We start from the raw sequence: 23561 nt of genomic DNA on the forward strand, positions 1-23561 counted from the left end.
GAGGAGCTATAGGAGCAGCTATAGCCATAGAAACAACATTGGTTTTCCAAAAGTAAATAACAAAACTCTCTCTTTCTATTGACTCTGTAGGAATTGACCTAGAAAACATTGTCTACTACAAGGATGACACGCACTACTTTGTCATGACTGCCAAGAAACAGAGCCTGCTGGAGAAAGGAGTCATTCTGCATGTGAGTGATCAAAGGGGCGGTCACAGAGGGGGAGAGAGACACATCTGGAGCTGTCTCTCTCGTACACACACACACAAACACACTTTATCCCTCTGTGTGCCTGCTCCCTGCCTAAAGATCAAGCCAAAACTGTGCCAGGAACAAACCACCAGCTCAACCACATTTAATGAGTTTGTGTCCCACTCCCAACACTTCACTTCAGAACACTGCTGTTTCCTTTGACTAGACTGGGCACTTTCCACAGGAAATCAGTCACAAGCTTTTAGGACATTAGGACATCTCTTAGAAGGGGGGGTGTAGGTGTTTGGTAATGTTTTGCAAATCAAATCAAAATTGTTACCAAGGCATTCAAGTAGTTGGGAAGTGTTACCCTTTTGATAATTGGATTTTTAAATTAGCACCGACTGAGTTTTCATCAGCAGTCATAATCAGGGCAATACAGTTGAAGGGCTGAACAGGGCACTGTAGGTCTTGTGCTGGGTTGTAGTCATTAGCCATCAAAGGGAAGAAAATGGACAAACAATTTCAGTTGCAAAAGTTTTGCTACAAGTGTGCACTAATGAATATGACCCTGATGAGTTGGGCCAGGCTGTAGGCTGAGGGGGGACGTGAGAGTGAACACACTATGTCCTGTGTTTCAGACTTTACTGTTTTCACACGGGGTCACCCGTCTCCACGCCTGCCAAGTTTGCATAATCCCTAATGATGTGTGTGTGTGTGTGTTGCAATGGGGGTGTGGGTGGACAGACCCCCTACTGCTCACACTCTCTTTTCTTCAAGATTACTTACTTCCAAGCAAAGTCCTTTTATAGCAATGGAAATCACTCCCTAGTCTCTTTTTAATGCTCCATCCTGCCCCTGGGAAAGGGGAGGTTGGCAGGCAGGCAGGCAGGCAGGCAGGCAGGCAGGAGAGTGCTGGGTCGGGTCCACACTTCCACCCAGCACCATGAATCAGAGAACAACACCCTCTCAGATCCTCTGTCTGCTCCTCCCCACCCATCCATCTCACCAGTCAGTCAGCCTGACACTGCCGGCCCAGCCTAGCCAGGGAAGTCAGTCACCCTGACGGTGACGTCCCAGCCTAGCCAGGGAAGTCAGTCAGCCTGACACTGCCGGCCCGTCCCAGCCAGGGAAGTCAGTCAGTCTGACACTGCCGGCCCGTCCCAGCCAGGGAAGTCAGTCAGCCTGACACTGCCGGCCCGTCCCAGCCAGGGAAGTCAGTCAGCCTGACACTGCCGGCCCAGCCTAGCCAGGGAAGTCAGTTAGCCTGACGGTGACGTCCCAGCCTAGCCAGGGAAGTCAGTCAGCCTGACACTGCCGGCCCAGCCTAGCCAGGGAAGTCAGTTAGCCTGACACTGCCGGCCCAGCCTAGCCAGGGAAGTCAGTTAGCCTGACGGTGACGTCCCAGCCTAGCCAGGGAAGTCAGTCAGCCTGACACTGCCGGCTCAGCCTAGCCAGGGAAGTCAATCAGCCTGACACTGTCGGCTCAGCCTAGCCAGGGAAGTCAGTCAGCCTGACACTGCCGGCTCAGCCTAGCCAGGGAAGTCAGTCAGCCTGACGGTGACGTCCCAGCCTAGCCAGGGAAGTCAGTCAGCCTGACACTGCCGGCCCAGCCTAGCCAGGGAAGGAAAAGAATGTGACTCTCACCGCCCTCTTTCAAAACAGTCATTTAAAGCAGGCCTTGATTTGATGCTACATTCTGGAGACCGACAGGCGTCTCACTACACACAGTAGCAGGGAGTTGGGTATTATAGACTATGGTGGTGTTTAGATTGTTCTAGTACGAATGAAAGACATTTAAATGGCCCTATATTTATTAAATTCAATCCACTGCATGGATGTCATGCTCCATTCTTTGCGTGACAGGCCATGTTACATGCAGTCTCTTATCTTCAGTGTCTCTCAGTCCTCCAGTCATCTGAGCCATCTAACCTCCCAGTCTTCTCCAGGATTATGCAGACACAGAGATGCTGTTGTCTAGGGCTAACGTGGACCAGGAGGCTCTTCTCTCCTATGCCCGTGAGGCCGCAGACTTCTCCACCAACCACCAGCTGCCCACTCTGGACTTTGCCATCAACCACTACGGACAGCCCGACGTGGCCATGTTCGACTTCACCTGCATGTACGCCTCAGAAAATGCGGCGCTCGTGCGCCAACGCAATGGACGCCGGCTACTAGTGTCTCTGGTGGGGGACAGTCTACTGGAGGTGAGGAAGGCTACTGGGCCGAGGGTGTTTCAGTCTGACTTAGAAGATATACTCTGTCTGTCACTCTGGATAAGGTAGTGTCTGACTGTCTTGTGTATACAAATGGGAGTAAAGCATGAGCATGTGTTTTGAGACATTACATTGAATCGAGAGAGCGGATTGACATTTGCTTACTTAAAACAGACAATTTTACATAAACAGAAATGTATATCTATATATATATATATATATATATATATATATATATATATATATATATTAAAAAAAGGTGTATTTAAGTATATTTTATTATTCTCTGTATGCTTACTTGGGAGTTCACCATGTTACTGTATTTGTCCCTCTCTCTAGCCCTTCTGGCCCATGGGCACTGGTATAGCCCGGGGTTTCCTGGCAGCCATGGACTCAGGCTGGATGGTGAAGAGCTGGGCCCAGGGAAACACCCCTCTGGACGTGCTAGCTGAGAGGTGAGGGAGCAGACATGTGCGAGTATAATGTGTGTGTTATGACGTCAGACTTTCACGCTCACACACTCCACACTCTCACACACATACTCTTTATCCCTCTCTCTCTCTCATACACTCACACACCCTCGACACACTTATCTCTGAGTGCTTTATCTCTGAGTGCTCCACTGTCAGCCCGTCCTGTAGTTGTAATGGAATAAATGCCTCTGGAGCTCTGAATGGAATGTTTTGAATCCTCTGTTCTGTTGCCTTCTATAATTCAGTAACCATGGTCTCCTCTTTTTCAGGGAGAGCATATATCGCCTGCTGCCTCAGACAACGCCAGAGAACATCAGTAAAAATTTCAGCCACTACAGTGTGGATCCCACCACGCGCTACCCTAACATCAGCCTCCACTTCCTCAGGCCCAACCAGGTAGTGTATATACTGAGATCATAGGACTGTGTGATTGTAACATGATGAACTACAGTACCCATAATGCTCTGTGTATGATATCCAGTTTGAGTAGGGCCAGGACTGACTACCTAACCATGTTGTGAATGAAAACCTAGTGTCTGTGCACACACACACACACGATACGATACACTTTATTGTCCATTTCATTGTGTGATGTCAGCATTCGGTAGGTAGCCTAGTGGTTAGAGTGTTGGACTAGTAACCGAATGGTTGCAAGATCGAATCCCCGAGCTGCCCCTGAAAAAAATCTGTCATTCTGCCCCTGAACAAGGCCACTGTTCCTAGGCCGTCATTGAAAATAAGAATTTGTTCTTAACCTCTCTAGGGTACGTGAGACGTTAGCGTCCCACCTCTTCAACAGCCAGTGAAAGTGCAGGACGCCAAGTTCAAAACAACAGAAATCCCATAATTAAAATTCCTCAAACATACATGTATTTTACACCTTTAATCACTAACCTTTGATGATCTTCATCAGATGACACTCATAGGACTTCATGTTACACAATACATGTATGTTTTGTTCGGTAAAGTTCATATTTATATCCAAAAATCTGAGTTTACATTGACGCCTTACGTTCAGAAGTCACAAAACATCCTTTGATTTTGCAGAGAGCCACATCAATTTACAGGAATACTCATAATAAACATTACTAAAAGATACAATTGTTATGCATGGAATTTTAGATGCACTTCTCCTTAATGCAACCGCTGTGTCAGATTTCAAAAAAGCAAACCATGCAATAATCTGAGTCGGCGCTCAGAGCCCAATCAAGACACAAATATAGCCGCCATATTATGCAGTCAACAGAAGTCAGAAGTAACAATATAAACATTCACTTACCTTTGATTATCTTCATCAGAATGCACTCCCAGGAATCCCAGTTCCACAATAAATGTTTGTTTTGTTCGATAATGTCCATCATTTATGTCCAAATTCCTCCTTGTTGTTCTAGCGTTCAGTACACTTTCCAAACTCAAGACGCGTGGGCAGATACAGCGGAAAGTACGGACGTAAAGTTAAAATAATTATATTACAGTCCGTAAAAACATGACAAACGAAGTATTGAATCAATCTTTAGGATTTTTTAAACATAATTCTTCAATAATGTTCCAACCCGGAGTATTCCTGTGTCTTCAGAATTACGATGGAACAGAGCTCGCTCTCACGTGAACGCGCATGGTCAGAGCATGGTCACTTCATGGCAGACCTGACTCATTCCTCTCTCCTTCGGCCCCACTAAACAGTAGAGGCATCAGACAAGGTGCTAACGTCTGTTGACATCTAGTGGAAGCCTTAGGAAGTGCAACATTACCAATATCCCACTGTATCTTCAATAGGAGCTGAGTTGAAAATCGACCAACCTCAGATTTCCCACTTCCTGGTTGGATTTTTTTCTCAGGTTTTTGCCTGCCTGATGAGTTCTGTTATACTCACAGACATCATTCAAACAGTTTTAGAAACTTCAGAGTGTTTTCTATCCAAATCTACTAATAATATGCATATTCTAGCTTTTATGGCTTTGTAGCAGGCCGTTTACATGCTTTTCATCCGGACGTGAAAATACTGCCCCCTACCCCAAAGAAGTTAACTGACTTGCCTAGTTAAATAAAGGTTAAAAAAAACTTTCAAAAAAACTTTCAAATACACAAACACAACACATGTAATATTATTACATGCAGTATGTAAAACTGGAAAGTTAGTACACAAGTCACACGTCTACATTTTCACATATTTGAAGTCTCTGCGGCCTACTGTCCGACCGTGTGTTTGGCCTGCATCTGTCCTATGTCCCACTGTTCAGCAGTCTGGTGGCTGATGGAATGAAACTTGCCTTGTTACTATTCTTCCTGAACAGTGGGACCCTTAATCACTTGTCTGGAGGGCAGCAGCTCAAAACATAACAAAGAAGCAGAGTTTTTTCAGTCCGGATGCATGCTCAGCAAAAACTCCTGGCAGTAGCTATGACCTATGGAAGATGTCTTATGTGAAATCCCACCCCACTCTGTTGTTGTCAGGTACAACACCTCATTGACACAGGGGATTCAAGCAGTGAAATGCGTATCGAAATGGAGAATGTAGTCACCTCGTCAACACCCAAGCTCACCCGAAATGGTAAGTAGTGTTTAGAATAAGCTATACGATGTTTCATAGCAAATGTATTCAGTTATTTAGTTAAGTTCATATTATTTAATTGTCATTCATGTCTGTTTTCCAAAGTCTCTTGTTTTTGGGACCTGGATGTTATTACAATCACCAAAATGTAACAATGAATTGCTTTCAACCTAGACCATTACCTGCTTGAGAAGCATTTCCAAGGTAATATCATTAATGACTGAGGTCCAAATGCATGACCATCTGACGATTCCTTCATAATAGTTCTTATCCGTAGAAACGAGCAACTGCCATGATGTCATGTGACTTGATGGATGGACTGATTTTATTTGATTTACTTTGTGTTCACTAACCTGGTCATTAATGGGATGGTGAAATGGCACAAACTTTGGACTGGTACCACATACATACATACATACATACATACATACATACATACATACATACATACATACATACATACATACATACATACATACATACAGTTGAAGTCGGAAGTTTGCATACACTTAGGTTGGAGTCATTAAAACTTGTTTTTCAACCACTCCACAAATTTATTGTTAACAAACAATAGTTTTGGCAAGTCGGTTAGGACATCTACTTTGTGCATGACACAAGTCATTTTTCCAACAATTTTTTACAGACATATTATTCCAGTGGGTTAGAAGTTTACATACACTAAGTTGACTGTGCTTTTAAATAGCTTGGAAAATTCCAGAAAATGTCATGGCTTTAGAAGCTTCTGATAGGCTAATTGACATCATTTTAGTCAATTGCAGGTGTTCCTGTGGATGTATTTCAAGGCCTACCTTCAAACTCAGTGCCTCTTTACTTGACATCATGGGAAAATCAAAAGAAATCAGCCAAGACCTCAGAAAATAAACTGTATACCTCCACAAGTCTGGTTCATCATTGGGAGCAATTTCCAAACGCCTGAAGATACTACGTTCATCTGTACAAACAATAGTAAGCAAGTATAAACACCATGGGACCACGCAGTCGTCATACCTCTCAGGAAGGAGACGCGTTCTGTCTCCTAGAGATGAACGCACTTTGTTGCGAACAGTGCAAATCAATCCCAGAACAACAGCAAAGGACCTTGTGAAGATGCTGGAGGAAACGGGTACGAAATTATCTATATCCATAGTAAAACGAGTCCTATATCGACATAACCTGAAAGGCCACTCACCAAGGAAGAAGCCACTGCTCCAAAACCGCCATAAAAAAGCCAGACTACGGTTTGCAACTGCACATGGGGACAAAGATCATACTTTTTGGAGAAATGTCCTCTGTTCTGATGAAACAAAAATAGAACTGTTTGGCCAGAATGACCATCGTTATGTTTGGAGGAAAAAGGGGTACGCTTGCAAGCTGAAGAACACCTCCCAACCGTGAAGCACGGGGGTGGCAGCATCATGTTGTGGGGGTACTTTGCTGCAGGAGGGACTGGTGCACTTCACAAAATAGATGGCATCATGAGAAGGGAAAATTATGTGGATATATTGAAGCAACATCTCAAGACATCAGTCAGGAAGTTAAAGCTTAATCGCAAATGGGTCTTCCGAATGGATAATGACCCCAAGCATACTTCCAAAGTTGTGGCAAAATGGCTTAAGGACAACAAAGTCAAGGTATTGGAGTGGCCATCACAAAGCCCTGACATCAATCCTATAGAAAATTTGTGGGCAGAACTGAAAAAGCATGTGCGAGCAAGGAGGCCTACAAACCTGACTCAGTTACACCAGCTCTGTCAGGAGGAATCGGCCAAAATTCACCCAACATATTGTGGGAAGCTTGTGGAAGTCTACCTGAAACTTTTGACCCAAGTTAAACAATTTAAAGGCAATGCTACCAAATACTAATTGAGTGCATGTAATCTTCTGACCCAATGGGAATGTGAATAAATAAATAAAAGCTGAAATAAATCATTATCTCTACTATTATTCTGACATTTCACATTCTTAAAATAAAGTGGTGATCGTAACTGACCTAAAACAGGGAATTTTTACTTGGATTAAATGTCAGGAATTGTGAGAAACTGGGTTTAAATGTATTTGGCTAAGGTGTATGTAAACTTCCAACTTCAACTGTACATACATACATACATACATACATACATACATACATACATACATACATACATACATACATACATACATACATACATACATACATACATACATACATACATACACTACCCTACCCGTCGGAAGTCTGGACACACCTAATCATTCCAGGCTTTTTCTTTATTTTTACTATTTTCTACATTGTTGAATAATAGTGAAGACATTAAAACTATGAAATAACACATATGGAATCATGTAGTAACCAAAAAAGTGTAAAAAAAAAAAAATGTTATTTGAAGAATCTCAAATATAAAATATATTTAGATGTTGTTGTTTTTTTATTACATGATTCCATATGCGTTATTTCACAGTTTTGATGTCTTCACTATTATTCTACAATGTATAAAATAGTAAAAAATGTATAAAAACCTTTGAATGAGTACGTGTGTCCAAACTGGTACTGTATATAATGGTGTGTAAAGATAGTATATGAATAGAAAATTTGTGCACAACACTAGTTATATAGGATGAGCCATGACTAGAATACAGTATATACATATATAAAGTGGGTAAAACGGTATGTAAAGTGGCCAGTGTTCAATGACTGTATGAACACTCCAAAGAGCAAAACTTCTGACTGTTTGGTCTAAAACACCCTAAGCCCTGGTCCCAAACACGTTATAGTCCACTAGTCACTGACTGCTTTTCCTTTCCCAGAGTCCATCGCTCGCTCCAGCAAGCTGCTGAACTGGTGTCAGAGACAGACGGAGGGCTACAGGAAAGTCAGTGTGACCGACCTCACCATGTCCTGGAAGAGTGGCATGGCCCTGTGTTCCCTTATCCACCGCTATAGACCTGACCTCATGTGAGTCATATTTACAGTATATACAGTGCATTCGGAAATACTTCCGAATTCAGACGTTACAGCCTTATTCACAATACCCCATAATGCCAAAGCAAAACAATATCACATTTACATACAGTGCCTTGCAAAAGTATTCACCCCCCTTGGCGTTTTTCCTATTTTGTTGCATTACAACCTGTAATTTAAATTGATATTTATTTGGATTTCATGTAATGGACATACACAAAATAGTCCAAATTGGTGAAGTGAAACAAAAAAAATAACTTGTTTAAATTTTTATTTTATTTTTAAATAAAAAAACAGAAAAGTGGTGGGTGCATATGTATTCACCCCCTTTGCTATGAAACCCCTAAATAAGATCTGGTGCAACCAATTACCTTCAGAAGTCACATAACTAGTTAAGTCCACCTGTGTGCAATCTAAGTGTATATACACCTGTACTGAAAGGTCCCAGAGTCTGCAACACAACTAAGCAAGGGGCACCACCAAGCAAGCGGCACCATGAAGACCAAGGAGCTCTCCAAGCAGGTCAGAGACAAATATGTGGAGAAATACAGATCACTGTAGGGTTGTAAAAAAATATCTGAAACTTTGAACATCTTATTATTTTTTTTTCAATTTAAAGTTTTATTAAGTTTTCAATCAACCAACCAAACACATTCCACATTCACAGATGTGACTTAAAAAAATTAAAAATAATAATAATAATAATAAAAAATTGTTTTATATATGTATATATATATATATATATATATATATATATATATATATATATACATACACACACACAAATAATAATTATAACAAAATTTAAATTATAGAACTTGCAGCAGCACTATCAAGGTTCTTATTAGCTATTTCCAGCCTTAGCTGAGATGACGAGCCAATAATTAGTTTTTAGATTTTACAGCACCTTACACAACACGCATCTGCTCATCTCCCTGATTCCCCCATTCACTCTGTCCAATTTGAAATATAGTTGAGTAGTGGAGACCAGAGTCTATCAAACTTGGGCTGTCTCTTGTGGAGGTCATAAGTGAGCTTTTCAAGAGGGAGAAAGTCAACAATCTGGTCAATCCACATTTTAAATGTAGGAGAAGTATTAGAGGCCCACAATAGAAGAATACATTTCTTAGCAAAGTATGTAATGGTCATGAGCAAATTTTCTCTGTCAGGATCAAGAACAAAGTCCTGCTGGGCATTAAGAAGATAGAGACACGGGGTCATATCAAACTGTACATCTAGTATTTTCTGTGCAGCAGTATGTATAGATTGCCAAAATCTGGCAATCTCTCTACAGCTCCAAAATACATGCATATAGGTTCCACTTTCAGAGGTACATCTATTACAGTTAGGAGAAATGTCTGTTTTCATTTTATGGAGTCTCAGGGGAGTGTAATAAAATGTGTACAAAAATTTGTAATTAGATTCTTTCATTTTTACATTAGTAGAGGAGCAGTATACCCTGTCGCAAACCTCCGCCCATAACTCATCACTGATAGTCAGACCAAGGTCCTTTTCCCATATTATTTTCAAAGGAGTAAAGGAGGATCCTCCTTTCTCAGAAAGGAGTCTATAGATATAGGATATTTTGCCTTTAATGGATTGTGCTGTGACAAGAAGGGTTTCAACTTCATTCAACTGAGTTCTAAACCTCCTCTTGGAAGTAAATGAGGAGATGACATGTCTAATTTGTAGATATTTAAAAAAAATGGGATCTTGGCACATTGAATTCATTGCAGAGCTCTTGAAAGGATTTCAGTGTAGTGGTCTTCTGATGAAATAGGTCTGAAAAGGTCCTGATTCCTAGAGTATGCCAAAGATTAAAGTTGGCATCTCTCAGGGCTTTTGGCAAGTCTGGGTTGCCTACTATAGGCGAGTGAGAACATATTTGGGAGGAGATGCCCAGGTATTTCTTACAGTCCCTCCACGCTCGTAGGGTACTGTAAATCACAAATGTTTTGGCTATGTTGCCCACTTCACTAAAGTTATCAATGAATATAGTTGAGCTTAGTGGCAATGAACCACAAGATTGGGCTTCTATCTGGCTCCACGTTGACTCTTGTCTGTTTGTGATCCATGTTAGCATGTTGCGGATTTGGGCAGACCAGTAGTACAATTGAAGGGAGGGAAGGGCAAGACCACCCTTAGATTCAGGTTTCGATAGAGTGGAAAGCTTGATCCTAGGTTTTTTATTGCCCCATATAAATTTGGTGATGCTTTGGTTAATTGTTTTGAAAAAGGAAGCTGGGAGATAGCATGGGAGCATCTGAAATAAATAGTTCAGTCTAGGGAGGATGTTCATACGGATTACATTAATTCTTCCTACTAAGCTAATTGGGAGGGAGATCCAGGTTTGGAGGTTGTTCTTGATTTGATCCAGGAGTGGAAGATAATTCTCTTTGAAAAGCCTATTCAGATCTGGTGTTATGAATATCCCAAGGTATTGAAACCCCTGTGTCTTCCATTGGAATGGGCATAGTGTCTTCATAGAACTGGTGAGTGTAATATTGAGAGGGCAGACAGTGGATTTGTTAAAATTAATCTTATAACCTGAAAACGTGCCATACTGAGCAATTGTATCTAAAATGGGAGGAAGGGATTTCTCAGGGTTGGATATGTAGAGCAAGACATCATCCGCGTAAAGCGAAATCTTGTGCTGCAGGCCGCCTGCAGGAACACCCATAATACTTGGATTGCTCCTTATCAACTCTGCCAGAGGCTCCGCCCCCAACAAGTAGAGCAGGGGGGACAGCGAGCACCCTTGTCTTGTGCCCCGTCCCAAAGGGAATCTGTCAGAGTTCAGTCCGTTAGTAGTCACCATGGCATTTGGATGAGAGTATAGTGATTTGATCCATTTAATAAAGTTTGGGCCCATGTTGAACTTCTCTAAGACTGAGAACAGAAAGCTCCACTCCATCCTGTCGAACGCCTTCTCAGCATCCAGTGAAGCCAGCAGGACAGGGGTCTTCTGTGCGTTTACTTGATCAATAATATCAAAAAGACGGCGAATGTTATCAGAAGAGTATCTGTCTCTAATAAATCCCGTCTGGTCCGCTTTTATTATTTTGGGAAGAAGAGTGTTTAGTCTTTTGGCGAGCAATTTGGTAATTATTTTGTAGTCGAAATCCAACAAGCTTATGGGCCGGAAGGAGGAGCAGGATAGGGGGTCCTTGTCTTTTTTGAGCAACACTGTAATGCGAGCTGTGTGCATTGAGTCTGGGAGAACTCCGTTTTTGCAAAAATCCTCCAGCATTGGCATGAAAATAGGGCTAAGCTGGGGCCAAAAAGCTTTGTAGAACTCTCTGGGGAATCCATCTGGGCCTGGGGACTTGTTAGGTGGCATGGAGGTAATTGCCTCCAGGATCTCCTCAGGAGTGAAGGGGGAGTTGAGATCTTCTTGGTCGGTCTCTGATAGTTTAGGTAGCGAGATTCCCTCTAGGAAGGAGTGGAGTTCTGCCTCCGTGTGTTTTCTCTCAGAGGTATATAGTTTGCAGTAAAAATCATGAAAAGTTAAATTGATCTTTTTTGGATCATATGTGACCTCATCCTCTGCTGTTCGGATAGCCATAATTGTACGCTCTGACTGCTCTTTTTTTAATTGATAAGCAAGCAATCTACTAGGCCTATTGCTATACTCATGGTATTTCTGTTTAGTAAAGAAAACTTTTTTTTAAATCTCCCGAGTATAGTCCAAATTCAGTTTGGCTTTGGCTGCTTTAAGTTGACTCCAGGAGGTGCTGTCTGGGGATTGTTTATGTACTTTTTCACAGCGTTCCAGCTCCCTCTCCAGATCTAGCCTGTGTGCTTCCATTGCTTTTTTCTTAGAGGAAGCATATGCAATTAGATGACCTCTTAGTGTGGCTTTAGCAGCGTCCCACATTGTGGCCGGAGAAACAGGAGAATCTTTGTTGTCTTGTGTGTAGTTGTCTATCCATGTAGTTACCAATGTATGGAATGCTTCGTTTGATAGCATGGAGGTGTTGAATTTCCAGCTCTTTGATCTCGGGATGTTTTTGCAGAGGTCAAAGCGGAGGTGGACAAAGGCGTGATCCGAAAGCGCTATGGGTCCGATTGTACACGTGGCTGAATTTATGAAACTCTTTGGGATAAAAATGTAATCTATACGGGAGTAGGTGTTATGGACATTAGAGTAGTATGTATAGTCCATAGCTGAGCTATTAGTCTCTCTCCAGATATCTATCAGTCCCATCTCTTTAGTAAGAGAGTTCAACATCTTTGCAGATCTAGGATTTGTGGTGGTGACTTGAGATGATTTGTCTAGGGTTGGGTTCAGGGTACAATTAAAATCTCCGGCCAACACTCCAAAGGAAACACAATGCTCATTGAACAGAGTTATCATTTTCGACATAAAAGCAGGAGTATCTGTGTTAGGGGCGTATATGTTTAAGATAGTAATTGGTTGCCCATACAGTGACCCAGTTATCAAAATAAATCTCCCCTCCGGATCAGATATGTTTTTGTCAATTATGAATGGAACATTCTTATGGATAAGTATTGCTGTACCTCTACTGTTGGATTTGAAAGATGAGAAATACACCTGTCCCACCCAAGCTCTGCGGAGTTTGGCATGTTCAGCATCACAGAGGTGTGTCTCTTGCAATAGCGCGATGTCTGCTTTTTCCTTTTTTAGAGCACATAGTATCTTTTTCCGTTTTATTGCATGGCCTAGACCGTGGCAGTTCCATGTCAATAGATTTAAGGTACTAGTCATCGTCATCGAACAGTAATCGAACTTTAGTGCAAGTCATCTCTGGGTAAAGGTGGATAGTAGTTACAGCTGCGTTCACATAAAAGGAAAATAAATGGTTTACATAAAATAACAATCTCTGAACACCCCAGCCGAGTTCCCAAACAACTCGACATATCCCGTTGGATCTATTACCTCCCCGCTCAGTCACAATTCTGTGTTCCAACAAAAAAAAAGACCGGGAACAGTTAGCAACGCACAACGTCTCCCCCTCCCCACCAAAGAAATGCCTCATCCTCTCCGCCCGCATTGAGTAACTGACAACGTAGCCCCCGTCCAGACCACATTAAAAAAGGGAGAAAATAAAATCAATAGCCCAGCCTACATACAGTAGGCCTAGGTTATAATATGGGGCCTATCCCTCTCAGCTAAAGGAACATAAATATAGATTGGACGGCTATAATGAAATTTAGCAGGGCGGTGGGTCTTTGGATATCGGCTATATGTTGTCTTACCTCCTTCAGTAATAACAGTAATCGCATTTAGTCAATGGTCCATTTCTCATTGACCGGGGTTGTCTTTCAAAAAACGTTTTGCCTCTTCGGGAGTTTTGAAGTGTCGCTGGGCTCCTTGGTGAAGAATCCTGAGCTCGTTTGGGTATTTGAATCCCCTAAAGATGCCTCGGTCAATGGAGCATTTCTTCACCTCGTCAAACTCTCGGCGCTTTCGGCGTATTCCAGCTGACAGGTCCTGGAGTAAGGTGAGTTTGGCGTTTCCCACTGTAATGGTGTTGGTTTTCGCCGCCTGTAGGACTCGTTCCTTGTCGGTGAATCTCAGGAAACGTATGGTGATTGGGCGCGGTGGTTGTCTGGCTGCTGGTGGGGGCCTCAGTGCTCGGTGAGCTCTCGAGTTCTATGGGCCTGTCGGTGGACAGGTGGAGCCACTCGGGAAGTTTGTCTTGCAGGTAGCGGATCAGTGGCATGTTTCCCTCTTCTTTTTCGCCCAGATTTAATAGAACACAATTATTCCTTCGCCCCCTGTTTTCCAGGTCCTCTGTTTTCTCTTCCAGCTGCTCTATTTTTTTTTTAGCATATGCTATTGTTTCCATGGCGTCTGTCAATAAGTTTTCCGTGGATAGGATTCGCCCCTCTGCCTCGTCCAGGCGCCCCGCGTTTATGGTTATCTTGTTGTTTATGTTAGGCAAAGCATTTTCCAGGATTGTCACCTTGCCCCCTATCGCACTGAGCTGAGCGTTAATGGCATCTAGTTTAGTGTTGAGTTCTGTACGTTGGGATCTCAGCTCAGAAAAGATGTCTTCGACAGAGTGCGAGGTTGGCATTCGTTGGGCCTCGGGGGGGGACGGGTCCTCTTTCTCCTGGCTAATGGCGCTAGCTTTTTCTGAAGCTAGCTGCTTCTTGGAGGCTTTTTCCGTCGCTAGTACTCGAGTCCGGGTAAAAATGTCACCTGTAGTGTTGCCTTTTGAAGCCGCCATGACTTTTTGACTAAAGCTAAATGAGTTTAAACTTGAAGTGGAGGTAAGATTAGGAATTGGAAACTACTTGTGCGGAGCTCCTAGTTCATGCGGCCATCTCGTTCAAGGGTCACGTGATCCCCCTGAACATCTTATTAAAAAATTGAAAGAATATGGCACCACAACAAACCTGCCAAGAGAGGGACGCCCACCAAAACTCACGGACCAGGCAAGGAGGGCATTAATCAGAGAGGCAACAAAGACACCAAAGATAACCCTGAAGGAGCTACAACGCTCCACAGCGGAGATTGGAGTATCTGTCCATTGGACCACTTTAAGCCGTTCACTCCACAGAGCTGGGCTTTACGGAAGAGTGGCTAGACAAAAGCCATTGCTTAAAGAAAAAAATATGCAAAGACGTTTGTTGTTCGCCAAAAGGCATGTGGGAGACTCCCCAAACATATGGAAGAAGGTACTCTGGTCAGATGAGACTAAAATTGAGCTTTTTGGCCATCAAGGAAAACACTATGTCTGGTGCAAACCCAACACCTCTCATCACCCTGAAAGACCATCCCTACAGTGAAGCATGGTGGTGGCAGCATCATGCTGTGGGTATGTTTTTCATCGGCAGGGACTGGAAAACTGGTCAGAATTTGAAGGAATGATGGATGTCGCTAAATACAGGGAAATTCTTGAGGGAAACCTGTTTCAGTCTTCCAGAGATTTGAGACTGGGACGGAGGTTCACCTTCCAGCAGGACAATGACCTTAAGCATACTGCTAAAGCAACACTTGAGTGGTTTAAGGGGAAACATTTAAATGCTTTGGAATGGCCTAGTCAAAGCCCAGACCTCAATCCAATTGAGAATCTGTGGTATGACTTAAAGATTGCTGTACACCAGCGGAACCCATCCAACTTGAAGGAGCTGGAGAAGTTTTGCCTTGAAGACTGGGCAAAAATCCCAGTGGCTAGATGTGCCAAGCTTATAGAGACATACCCCAAGAGACTTGCAGCTGTAATTGCTGCAAAAGGTGGCTCTACAAAGTATTGACTTTGGGGGGTGAATAGTTACGCACGCTCAAGTTTTTAGTTTTTTTGTCTTATTTCTTGTTTGTTTCACAAAAATATTTTACATCTTCAAAGTGGGAGGCATGTTGTGTAAATCAAATGATACAAACCCCCCAAAAATCTATTTTAATTCCAGGTTGTAAGGCAACAAAATAGGAAAAATGCCAAGGGGGGTGAATACTTTTGCAAGCCATTGTAAGTATTCAGACCCTTTACTCAGTACTTTGTTGAAGCACCTTTGGCAGCGATTACAGCATTGAGTCTTCTTGGGTATGAAGCTACAAGCTTGGCATACCTGTATTTTGGGAGTTTCTCCTATTCTTCTCAAGCTTTGTCAGATTGGATAGGAAGCGTCGCTGCACAGTTATTTTCCGGTTTCTCTAGAGATGTTGGATCGGGTTCAAGTCCGGCCTCTGGCTGGGCCACCCAAGGACATTGAGAATTGTCCCGAAGCCACTCTTGTGTGCTGAGGGTTGATTTCTTGTTGGAAGGTGAACCTTCGGCCCAGTCTGAGGTCCTGAGAGCTGAAAAAAGTGTGTTCTGTACGCTAAGGAGTATTTCTGTCTGTAATAAAGCCCATTTTTGGGAGAAAAACTCATTCTGATTGGCTGGGGGTGGCTCCTCAGTGGGTGGGCCTGGCTGCCAAGTGGGTTGGCCTATGCCCTCCAAAGCCCAGCTGCACCCCTGCCCAGTCATCTGAAATCCATAGATTAGGGCCTTTTTTATTTATTTCTATTTACTGATTTCCTTTTATGTACAGTAACATCTCTGAAATTGTTGCATGTTGCGCTTTATATTTTTGTCCAGTATACAGTACCAGTAAAAAGTTTAGACACCTACTCATTCAAGGGTTTTTCTTATTTTTTTACTATTTTCTACATTGTAGAATAATAGTGAAAACAGTAAACTATGAAATAACACATATGGAATCATGTAGTAACCAAAAAGGTGTTAAACAAATGTAAATCTTTTTTTATATTTTAGATACTTCAAAGTAGTCACCCTTCTGCCTTGGTGACAACTTTTCCTTCCAACTCCATCTCAATTGGTTTGAGGTCGGGTGATTGTGGAGGCAGGTCGTCTGATGCAGCACTCCATCACTCTCCTTCTTGGACAAATAGCCCTTACACAGCCTGGAGGTGTGTTAGGTCATTGTCCTGTTGGAAACAAATGATACTCCCACTAAGCGCAAACCAGATGGGATGGTGTATCACTGCAGAATGCTGTGGTAGCCATGCTGGTTAAGTGTGCCTTGAATTTTAGATAAATCACAGATAGTGTCACCAGTAAAGCACCCCCACACCATCACAACTCCTCCTCCATGCTTCACAGTAGGAACTACATATGCGGAGATCATCCGTTCACCTATTCTGTGTCTCACAAAGATACGGCGGTTGGAACCAAAAATATCACAATATCACAGCTTTCCGCCGGTCTAATGTCAATAGCTCGTGTTTCTTGGCCCAAGCAAGTTTCTTCTTCTTATTGGTGTCCTTTAGTAGTGGTTTCTTTGCAGCAGTTCGACCATGACCTGATTCACGCAGTTTCCTCTGAACAGTTGATGTTGAGATGTCTGTTACTTGAACTCTGTGAAGCATTTATTTGGGCTGCAATCTGAGGTGCAGTTAACTCTAATGAACTTATCCTCTGCAGCAGAGGTAACTCTGGGTCTTCCTTTCCTTAGTCGGTCCTCATAAGAGCCAGTTTCATCATAGCGCTTGATGGTTTTTGCGACTGCACATGAAGAAACTTTCAAAGTTCTTGAAATTTTCCAGATTCACTGACCTTCATATCTTAAAGTAATGATAGACTGTCATTTCTCTTTGCTTATTTAAGCTGTTCTTGCCATAATATGGACGTGGTCTTTTACCATATAGGGCTATCTTCTGTATACCACCACTAACTTCTTATAACACAACTGATTGGCTCAAATTACACTAACTTTTAACAATGCACAACTGTTAATTGAAATGCATTCCAGGTGACTACCTCATGAAGCTGGTTGAGAAAATGCCAAGAGTGTGCAAAGCTGTCATCAAAGCAAAGGGTGGCTACTTTGAAGAATCTCAAATATAAAATATATTTTGATTTAACACTTTTTTTTGGTTACTACATGATTGGATATGTGTTATTTCATTGTTTTGATGTCTTCACTATAATGTAGAAAATAGTAAAAATAAAGAAAAACCCTGGAATGAGTAGGTGTGTCCAAACTTTTGACTGGTACCATATATCTGGATTTCTCCTGTAGAAATGCTTACAGGTGAGGTTTACTTGTAAATCAACTCTGGGTCCTTGAAAAGCGCTATATAAGTTCCTATTATTATTATTATTATTATTATTATTATTATTATTATTATTATAAGCATAGGAATGAAGTAGGACCTGCACACATGATTGCTCCATCACGTAATTAGGCCAGTAAATATTCATCAGGCTAGTCAATATGCACACGGTTTAGATCTTTGTCAGGTCCTGACATACTGGCATTAACATGGCCCTTACTGTCAGCAAAAAAAGGGGTTAAAACTTTCATTGACTGGAATGGCCTGACTGCTGTGACTGCTTTACCACTTTGTTTGTAGCATGTGTTATTTATCTCCTGGCACATGCTGTCAAGGCCTTGGCTTTTCACTAAATTAGGTAAAAGCTCAGAGTCAAATTGCCTGTCGCTTCAGGGAAAATTATGTATGGTACCCCTACTACACACACACACACCCAGCAGAGACGACACACACAGCGGAGACACACGCATTGCCTAACGAGGGGAGAGATTAAGTTGTTACCCTCTGCTGGTTACACAGCGATTAGCATTATAACCCTGACTGACATTTACCAAGTAGTTCTCTTCTGCCCTGCTGCCTTTCATTGTCCAGATGACTGGGGCAGGGGTGTGGGAAAAGGCTGCATGGATGGGAAATATGCATTAAGTGCAGTACACAGACAGCTCTAATTAGTTCACATTTGAATTTATTTTATTTTGGGTAACAGACATATACAACAAAATGTACAATGTGGACCCAGAGGATATCACTTGGAATTATTAATTAAAATGCTGGATTCCAAAGTGGTCTTCGATGGTAAAAAAACAAAAAAACATATAATGATTAGGAAGACAAGACAAAATTACAAACAACCATTTATACATTAATTTATATTGACATCCTAAAAAGTTACACTATTCACTGCACTTCTCCCTAACCTTAAAAATCAACCATATTCATTTCACATTAAAACAATTGATTCATTGCACATCATACCTACAGTACAGTATCATTCAAATAAATACACTTGACCAGCGGAAAGGGGCACAAGGGGCAGTGGAGTGGTTTCTCTTACTTAGACAACTTTGTCCAAATGAAAACCTTTGCCTGCTTTTTAAAGCTATCTACTTTTTCTCTGCTTGATCTCCAAGGGAAGGATGTTCCATAGACAAATACCTGTATAGACAAACATGCTCCTCGCAGTACTGTTTACTCTTGGGATTTTACAAGACATAACACTACTGTAGCTCTGGTATTGTAACTGTGTTGGTTAAAGACCATATCAATGTTGTTTTTCATATAACCTGGGGCACGATCATTTAAGGTGTCATACATATGATTAAAGTTGGTCCACTCTGGACTCCAAAGGCAACAAGCCCACCTCCCGGAACTGTACCCCTATGTGGGTCCTAGGGGGGACATTTAGCATATACCTGATAACATTAACATTATTTTGCATGACCTGCATTCTCTCCTTCATCTTTTTTGATAGCCCACTATACCAAGCAGAGCAGCATAATCAACATGACACTGAATCAAGGCTGAGACAAGCAGTTTCTTAACTTTGATGTTAAAATATCTAGTGTTACTATATTAAAATATCAATTTGTTCGCCATTTTAGAAAGAACTTTAGCAGCAATCAGGTCTCTAGAAAGGGATCGATCTAGGGACACACAAAGATAAATTACACTTGTTTTAGATTCAATCTCCTTGCCTGCACAGTGGACCTTTTATCTTGTCAAACCTAAGCAATCTACGTTTTGTTCTAAACAAAATTGATTCAGTTTCCCAAATGTAGCGACAATTTGTTGTCAGTCAACCAATCTCTAACAAAATGCAATTCCTTACTCAGGGTCTCCGCTGTAAAATGTATTTATAAAGCCCTTCTTACATCAGCTGATATCTCAAAGTGCTGTACAGAAACCGAGCCTAAAACCAGGAAAAACTCCCTAGAAAGGCCAGAACCTAGGAAGAAACCTAGAGAGGAACCAGGCTATGAGGGGTGGCCAGTCCTCTTCTGGCTGTGTAAACTGTATCCTTCCCTGATACCAGTATGGCTGTGTCATCGGCATAAAGCAGGAGTTTGCACTTTAGTGTATCTAGCATATCATTAAACTGTAAATAAGAGAGGCCCTAAAATGTATCCTTGCTGTACTCCACAGGATATTTCTTTGACCTCTGACAGAACATCACCAACATTACATACTTGTGTTCAGTTGGTCTGATAAGACCTAAACCAATTCACTGCTACATCATTTAGAACCAAACATTTCAGTTTCATCACGAGAATATCATGGTCCACAGTGTCAAAAGCTTTTGCAAGTCTAACATGACCATACCTGTATAGTTCCCCTTCTATTTCAGGCTCACTGTATAGACACATTCCTCCCATGTCTCTGACTCATTGCTCATTAGTCCCCTATTACAGAAAAAACACTATTTCCGTTGATCGTTATTGACTTTTCGTCCTCTTTATCCTCTCGTACTCTATTGACCTCTTGTCCTCTGTCTCTGCGTTGTGTATTTATCTTCAAAATATTCTTATACTGTGGTCAAAAAGGTGGATAAGGAAAGTATCAGTGGAATGAGCTGTTCTAAAGCCAGATTGGAGTTCATAAATAAGTTTGTGCTCAAGAAGGTATCCCTCAAGGTATCCCTATTTTCCATTGCAAAACTTTAATGGATATGACCCTGGTGTAATGCCTTACATTTTCTATATTTTCTATTTCCAGGTATCTCACTGACTTCCCGCACTGCTAATAGCATGGTGCTGATGCTGCAACACTAACCGTACAAGGAAAGGGGTGGCTTGCTAATGTCAACCTCTGCATCCACCGCATTAGAACCTGCTTAGTGTGCTTGTCATGTTTATTTGGAAAGCCAAGTGATGTTAACATTCACAGTGTTACTGGTTGTTTTGACTCCCAGACATTCTGTCTCTCTCTGCCCACGGCGACTTTGACTCCCATTTTGACTCCCAGACGTTCTGTCTCTCTCTGCCCCACAGTGACTTTGACTCCTTGGACGAACGGGACCAACAGAAAAACAACCAGTTGGGATTCGACGTGGCCGAGCGGGAGTTTGGAATCTCGCCCTGCATGACGGGCAAGGAGATGTCCCAGGTGTCAGAGCCCGACAAGCTCTCCATGGTCATGTACCTCAGCCAGTTCTACGAGATGTTCAAGGACACAGTTCCCCCTGGGGCCGGAGGTGAGTAATGCACACCTTTGGTTAGTTTCATGAATATCGTTTTTATTTGGGGGGTGGGGGAGTGTTGAAGATTGGTTGAAATGTTATACACACTGAGTGATCAGTAATATATATTATGCACCAAACAGACCAGAAACAGAGAGGGACTACCTGAACTCATCCAATGATAATTTTCATGACCCTAGTGTAACGCCTTACATTTTGTATATTTTATATTTCCAGATAACCAAAACATGAGCCCTGAGGAGAAGGCTGCGTTGATCAACAGCACTAAGTCTCCCATCTCCTTCCTTAGCAAGCTGGGCCAGAGCATCGCCATATCCCGCAAACGCAACCCCAAGGTCCTCCAATGCATCATTGTCAGCTCAGCAGTCCCATTCCCTTTAGCACTGTGTTACTGCTGTGTATATCGTCATCTTATAATGCTACTGTAGGAGTCAATAGCTGTCTGCCTGAAATAACCAGTGACAACATGTGATTATGTGATCAACAGGACAAGAAGGAGAAGGATGTGGATGGTTTGGGGAAGAGGAGGAAGACTAGCCAGGCTGGCCATTCTGAAGAAGTGCGTAAAACTTTCAAGGGTTAAAAATATAATTCAGGCGTTGAACTCTGCTTTGCAGACGGATAGAAACGTCTCTCAGGTTAAACTCATTCTCTGGTTTTGTACTGTCCATGTGTTTGTAACAGGAGGAGGTTTTGAGGGGTAACCATGATGACAGGCCGTCCAACAGTACTGCTCTAACGGAGAGGAAGATGAAGGAAGAGACAGCAGCTGTAGGGAACCATAACAAAGTCAAGTCCATGGCCACCCAGCTCCTCGCCAAGTTTGAGGAGAATGCTCCTGCAGAGTCCAAGGGCCTCAAACGACAGGTATGGAGAGACTTATTATGTCTGGGTGGTGTTAACGATGGGAGAAGGAGTAGTCTTGCTTGCCCGGATGGGGGAAGATACTAGAGACGGAGTAAACTGTTTTAAACTCTGTGGGCTAGTGGAACACAAGCTAATATTGTTGACATAGAAAGACAACTCTCAGGCAGCATTCCCAAGTGGTGCCAAATCTAAAATTCCTCCTCGGGATGTGTGTTTTGCTATTGTGAAATCTGATACAATCTTTGATACACAAAAGACTCGGTTGATGTAAATTGAATTGATGACACGTTAGAAGTAGCCTGCCTCAGGTCAAGAGCTTTGAGCACAATACTAGAAGCGTTTCTCTCTTGGTCACAGATTTGTACAATCTGAAATATGATTGGTAAATCAATGTCATATTTTCTAATGGTATAATAACCAGCTTCAAATGACCCATCAAAGAGGCTGTACAGTACAAGTTGGTTTATAGGCGCTAAGCCCTACTTATGTTGAGTCCCACTGGTGGTAATATTCAATTTGATTCTGCTGCTGCTGAGTGTGTCTGTGTGCGTGTTTCAAACAACGGGGCTTCACCTTTTCACCCCTTCTTTGACCCTTCAGCTCTTTGCATGAAATGCTGATAATGTCTTTGCCACAGTGTCCATATTATTTTTCTTAAGTCTATAGTAAATTACAAACCTAAGATAGTTCCAGTTTGTACAATAATAATGCATGTCATATTCTCAAATCAAATTTATTTATATAGCCCTTCTTACATCAGCTGATATCTCAAAGTGCTGTACAGAAACCCAGCCTAAAACCCCAAACAGCAAGCAATGCACGTGTAGAAGCACGGTGGCTAGGAAAAACTCCCTCTTTCTCTCTCTCTCCGATAGAGAGAAAGAAAGAGAGAATTAGAGAGAGCATACTTAAATTCACACAGGACACCGGATAAGACAGGAGAAGATATAACACACTGACCCTAGCCCCCCGACACATAAACTACTGCAGCATAAATACTGGAGGCTGAGACAGGAGGGGTCAAGAGACACTGGGGCCCCATCCGATGATACCCCCGGACAGGGCCAAACAGGAAGGATATAACCCCACCCACTTTGCCAAAGCACAGCCCCCACACCACTAGAGGGATAGCTTCAACCACCAACTTACCATCCTGAGACAAGGCCGAGTATAGCCCACAAAGATCTCCGCTACGGCACAACCCAAGGGGGGGCGCCAACCCAGACAGGAAGATCACGTCAGTGACTCAACCCACTCAAGTGACGCACCCCTCCTAGGGATGGCATGAAAGAGCACCAGTAAGCCAGTAACTCAGCCCCTGTAATAGGGTTAGAGGCAGAGAATCCCAGTGGAGAGAGGGGAACCGGCCAGGCAGAGACAGCAAGGGCGGTTCGTTGCTCCAGAGCCTTTCCGTTCACCTTCACACTCCTGGGCCAGACTACATTCAATCATATGACCCACTGAAGAGATGAGTCTTCAATAAAGACTTAAAGGTTGAGACCGAGTCTACGTCTCTCACATGGGTAGGCAGACCATTCCATAAAAATGGAGCTCTATAGGAGAAAGCCCTGCCTCCAGCTGTTTGCTTAGAAATTCTAGGG

The 23561-nt window shown here is 42.5% G+C and overlaps 1 protein-coding gene across 1 annotated transcript in view; it reads left to right on the top strand.

Moving 5' to 3' along the window:
• LOC120066430 (protein-methionine sulfoxide oxidase mical3a-like) overlaps nucleotides 1-23561 on the top strand; it is a 124683-nt gene that overhangs the window by 43040 nt on the left and 58082 nt on the right. Inside the window, exons 7-16 of the mRNA XM_039017790.1 lie at nucleotides 91-191; nucleotides 2141-2398; nucleotides 2747-2862; nucleotides 3150-3276; nucleotides 5335-5431; nucleotides 8215-8362; nucleotides 20885-21087; nucleotides 21310-21428; nucleotides 21581-21652; nucleotides 21778-21960. Coding sequence (XP_038873718.1) covers nucleotides 91-191; nucleotides 2141-2398; nucleotides 2747-2862; nucleotides 3150-3276; nucleotides 5335-5431; nucleotides 8215-8362; nucleotides 20885-21087; nucleotides 21310-21428; nucleotides 21581-21652; nucleotides 21778-21960 — 1424 coding nt within the window. The remainder of the gene's footprint in view (nucleotides 1-90; nucleotides 192-2140; nucleotides 2399-2746; nucleotides 2863-3149; nucleotides 3277-5334; nucleotides 5432-8214; nucleotides 8363-20884; nucleotides 21088-21309; nucleotides 21429-21580; nucleotides 21653-21777; nucleotides 21961-23561) is intronic.

This window comes from Salvelinus namaycush, chromosome 21 (genome assembly GCF_016432855.1).
Source record: "Salvelinus namaycush isolate Seneca chromosome 21, SaNama_1.0, whole genome shotgun sequence".
In the NCBI taxonomy this organism is placed as follows: Eukaryota; Metazoa; Chordata; class Actinopteri; order Salmoniformes; family Salmonidae; genus Salvelinus; species Salvelinus namaycush.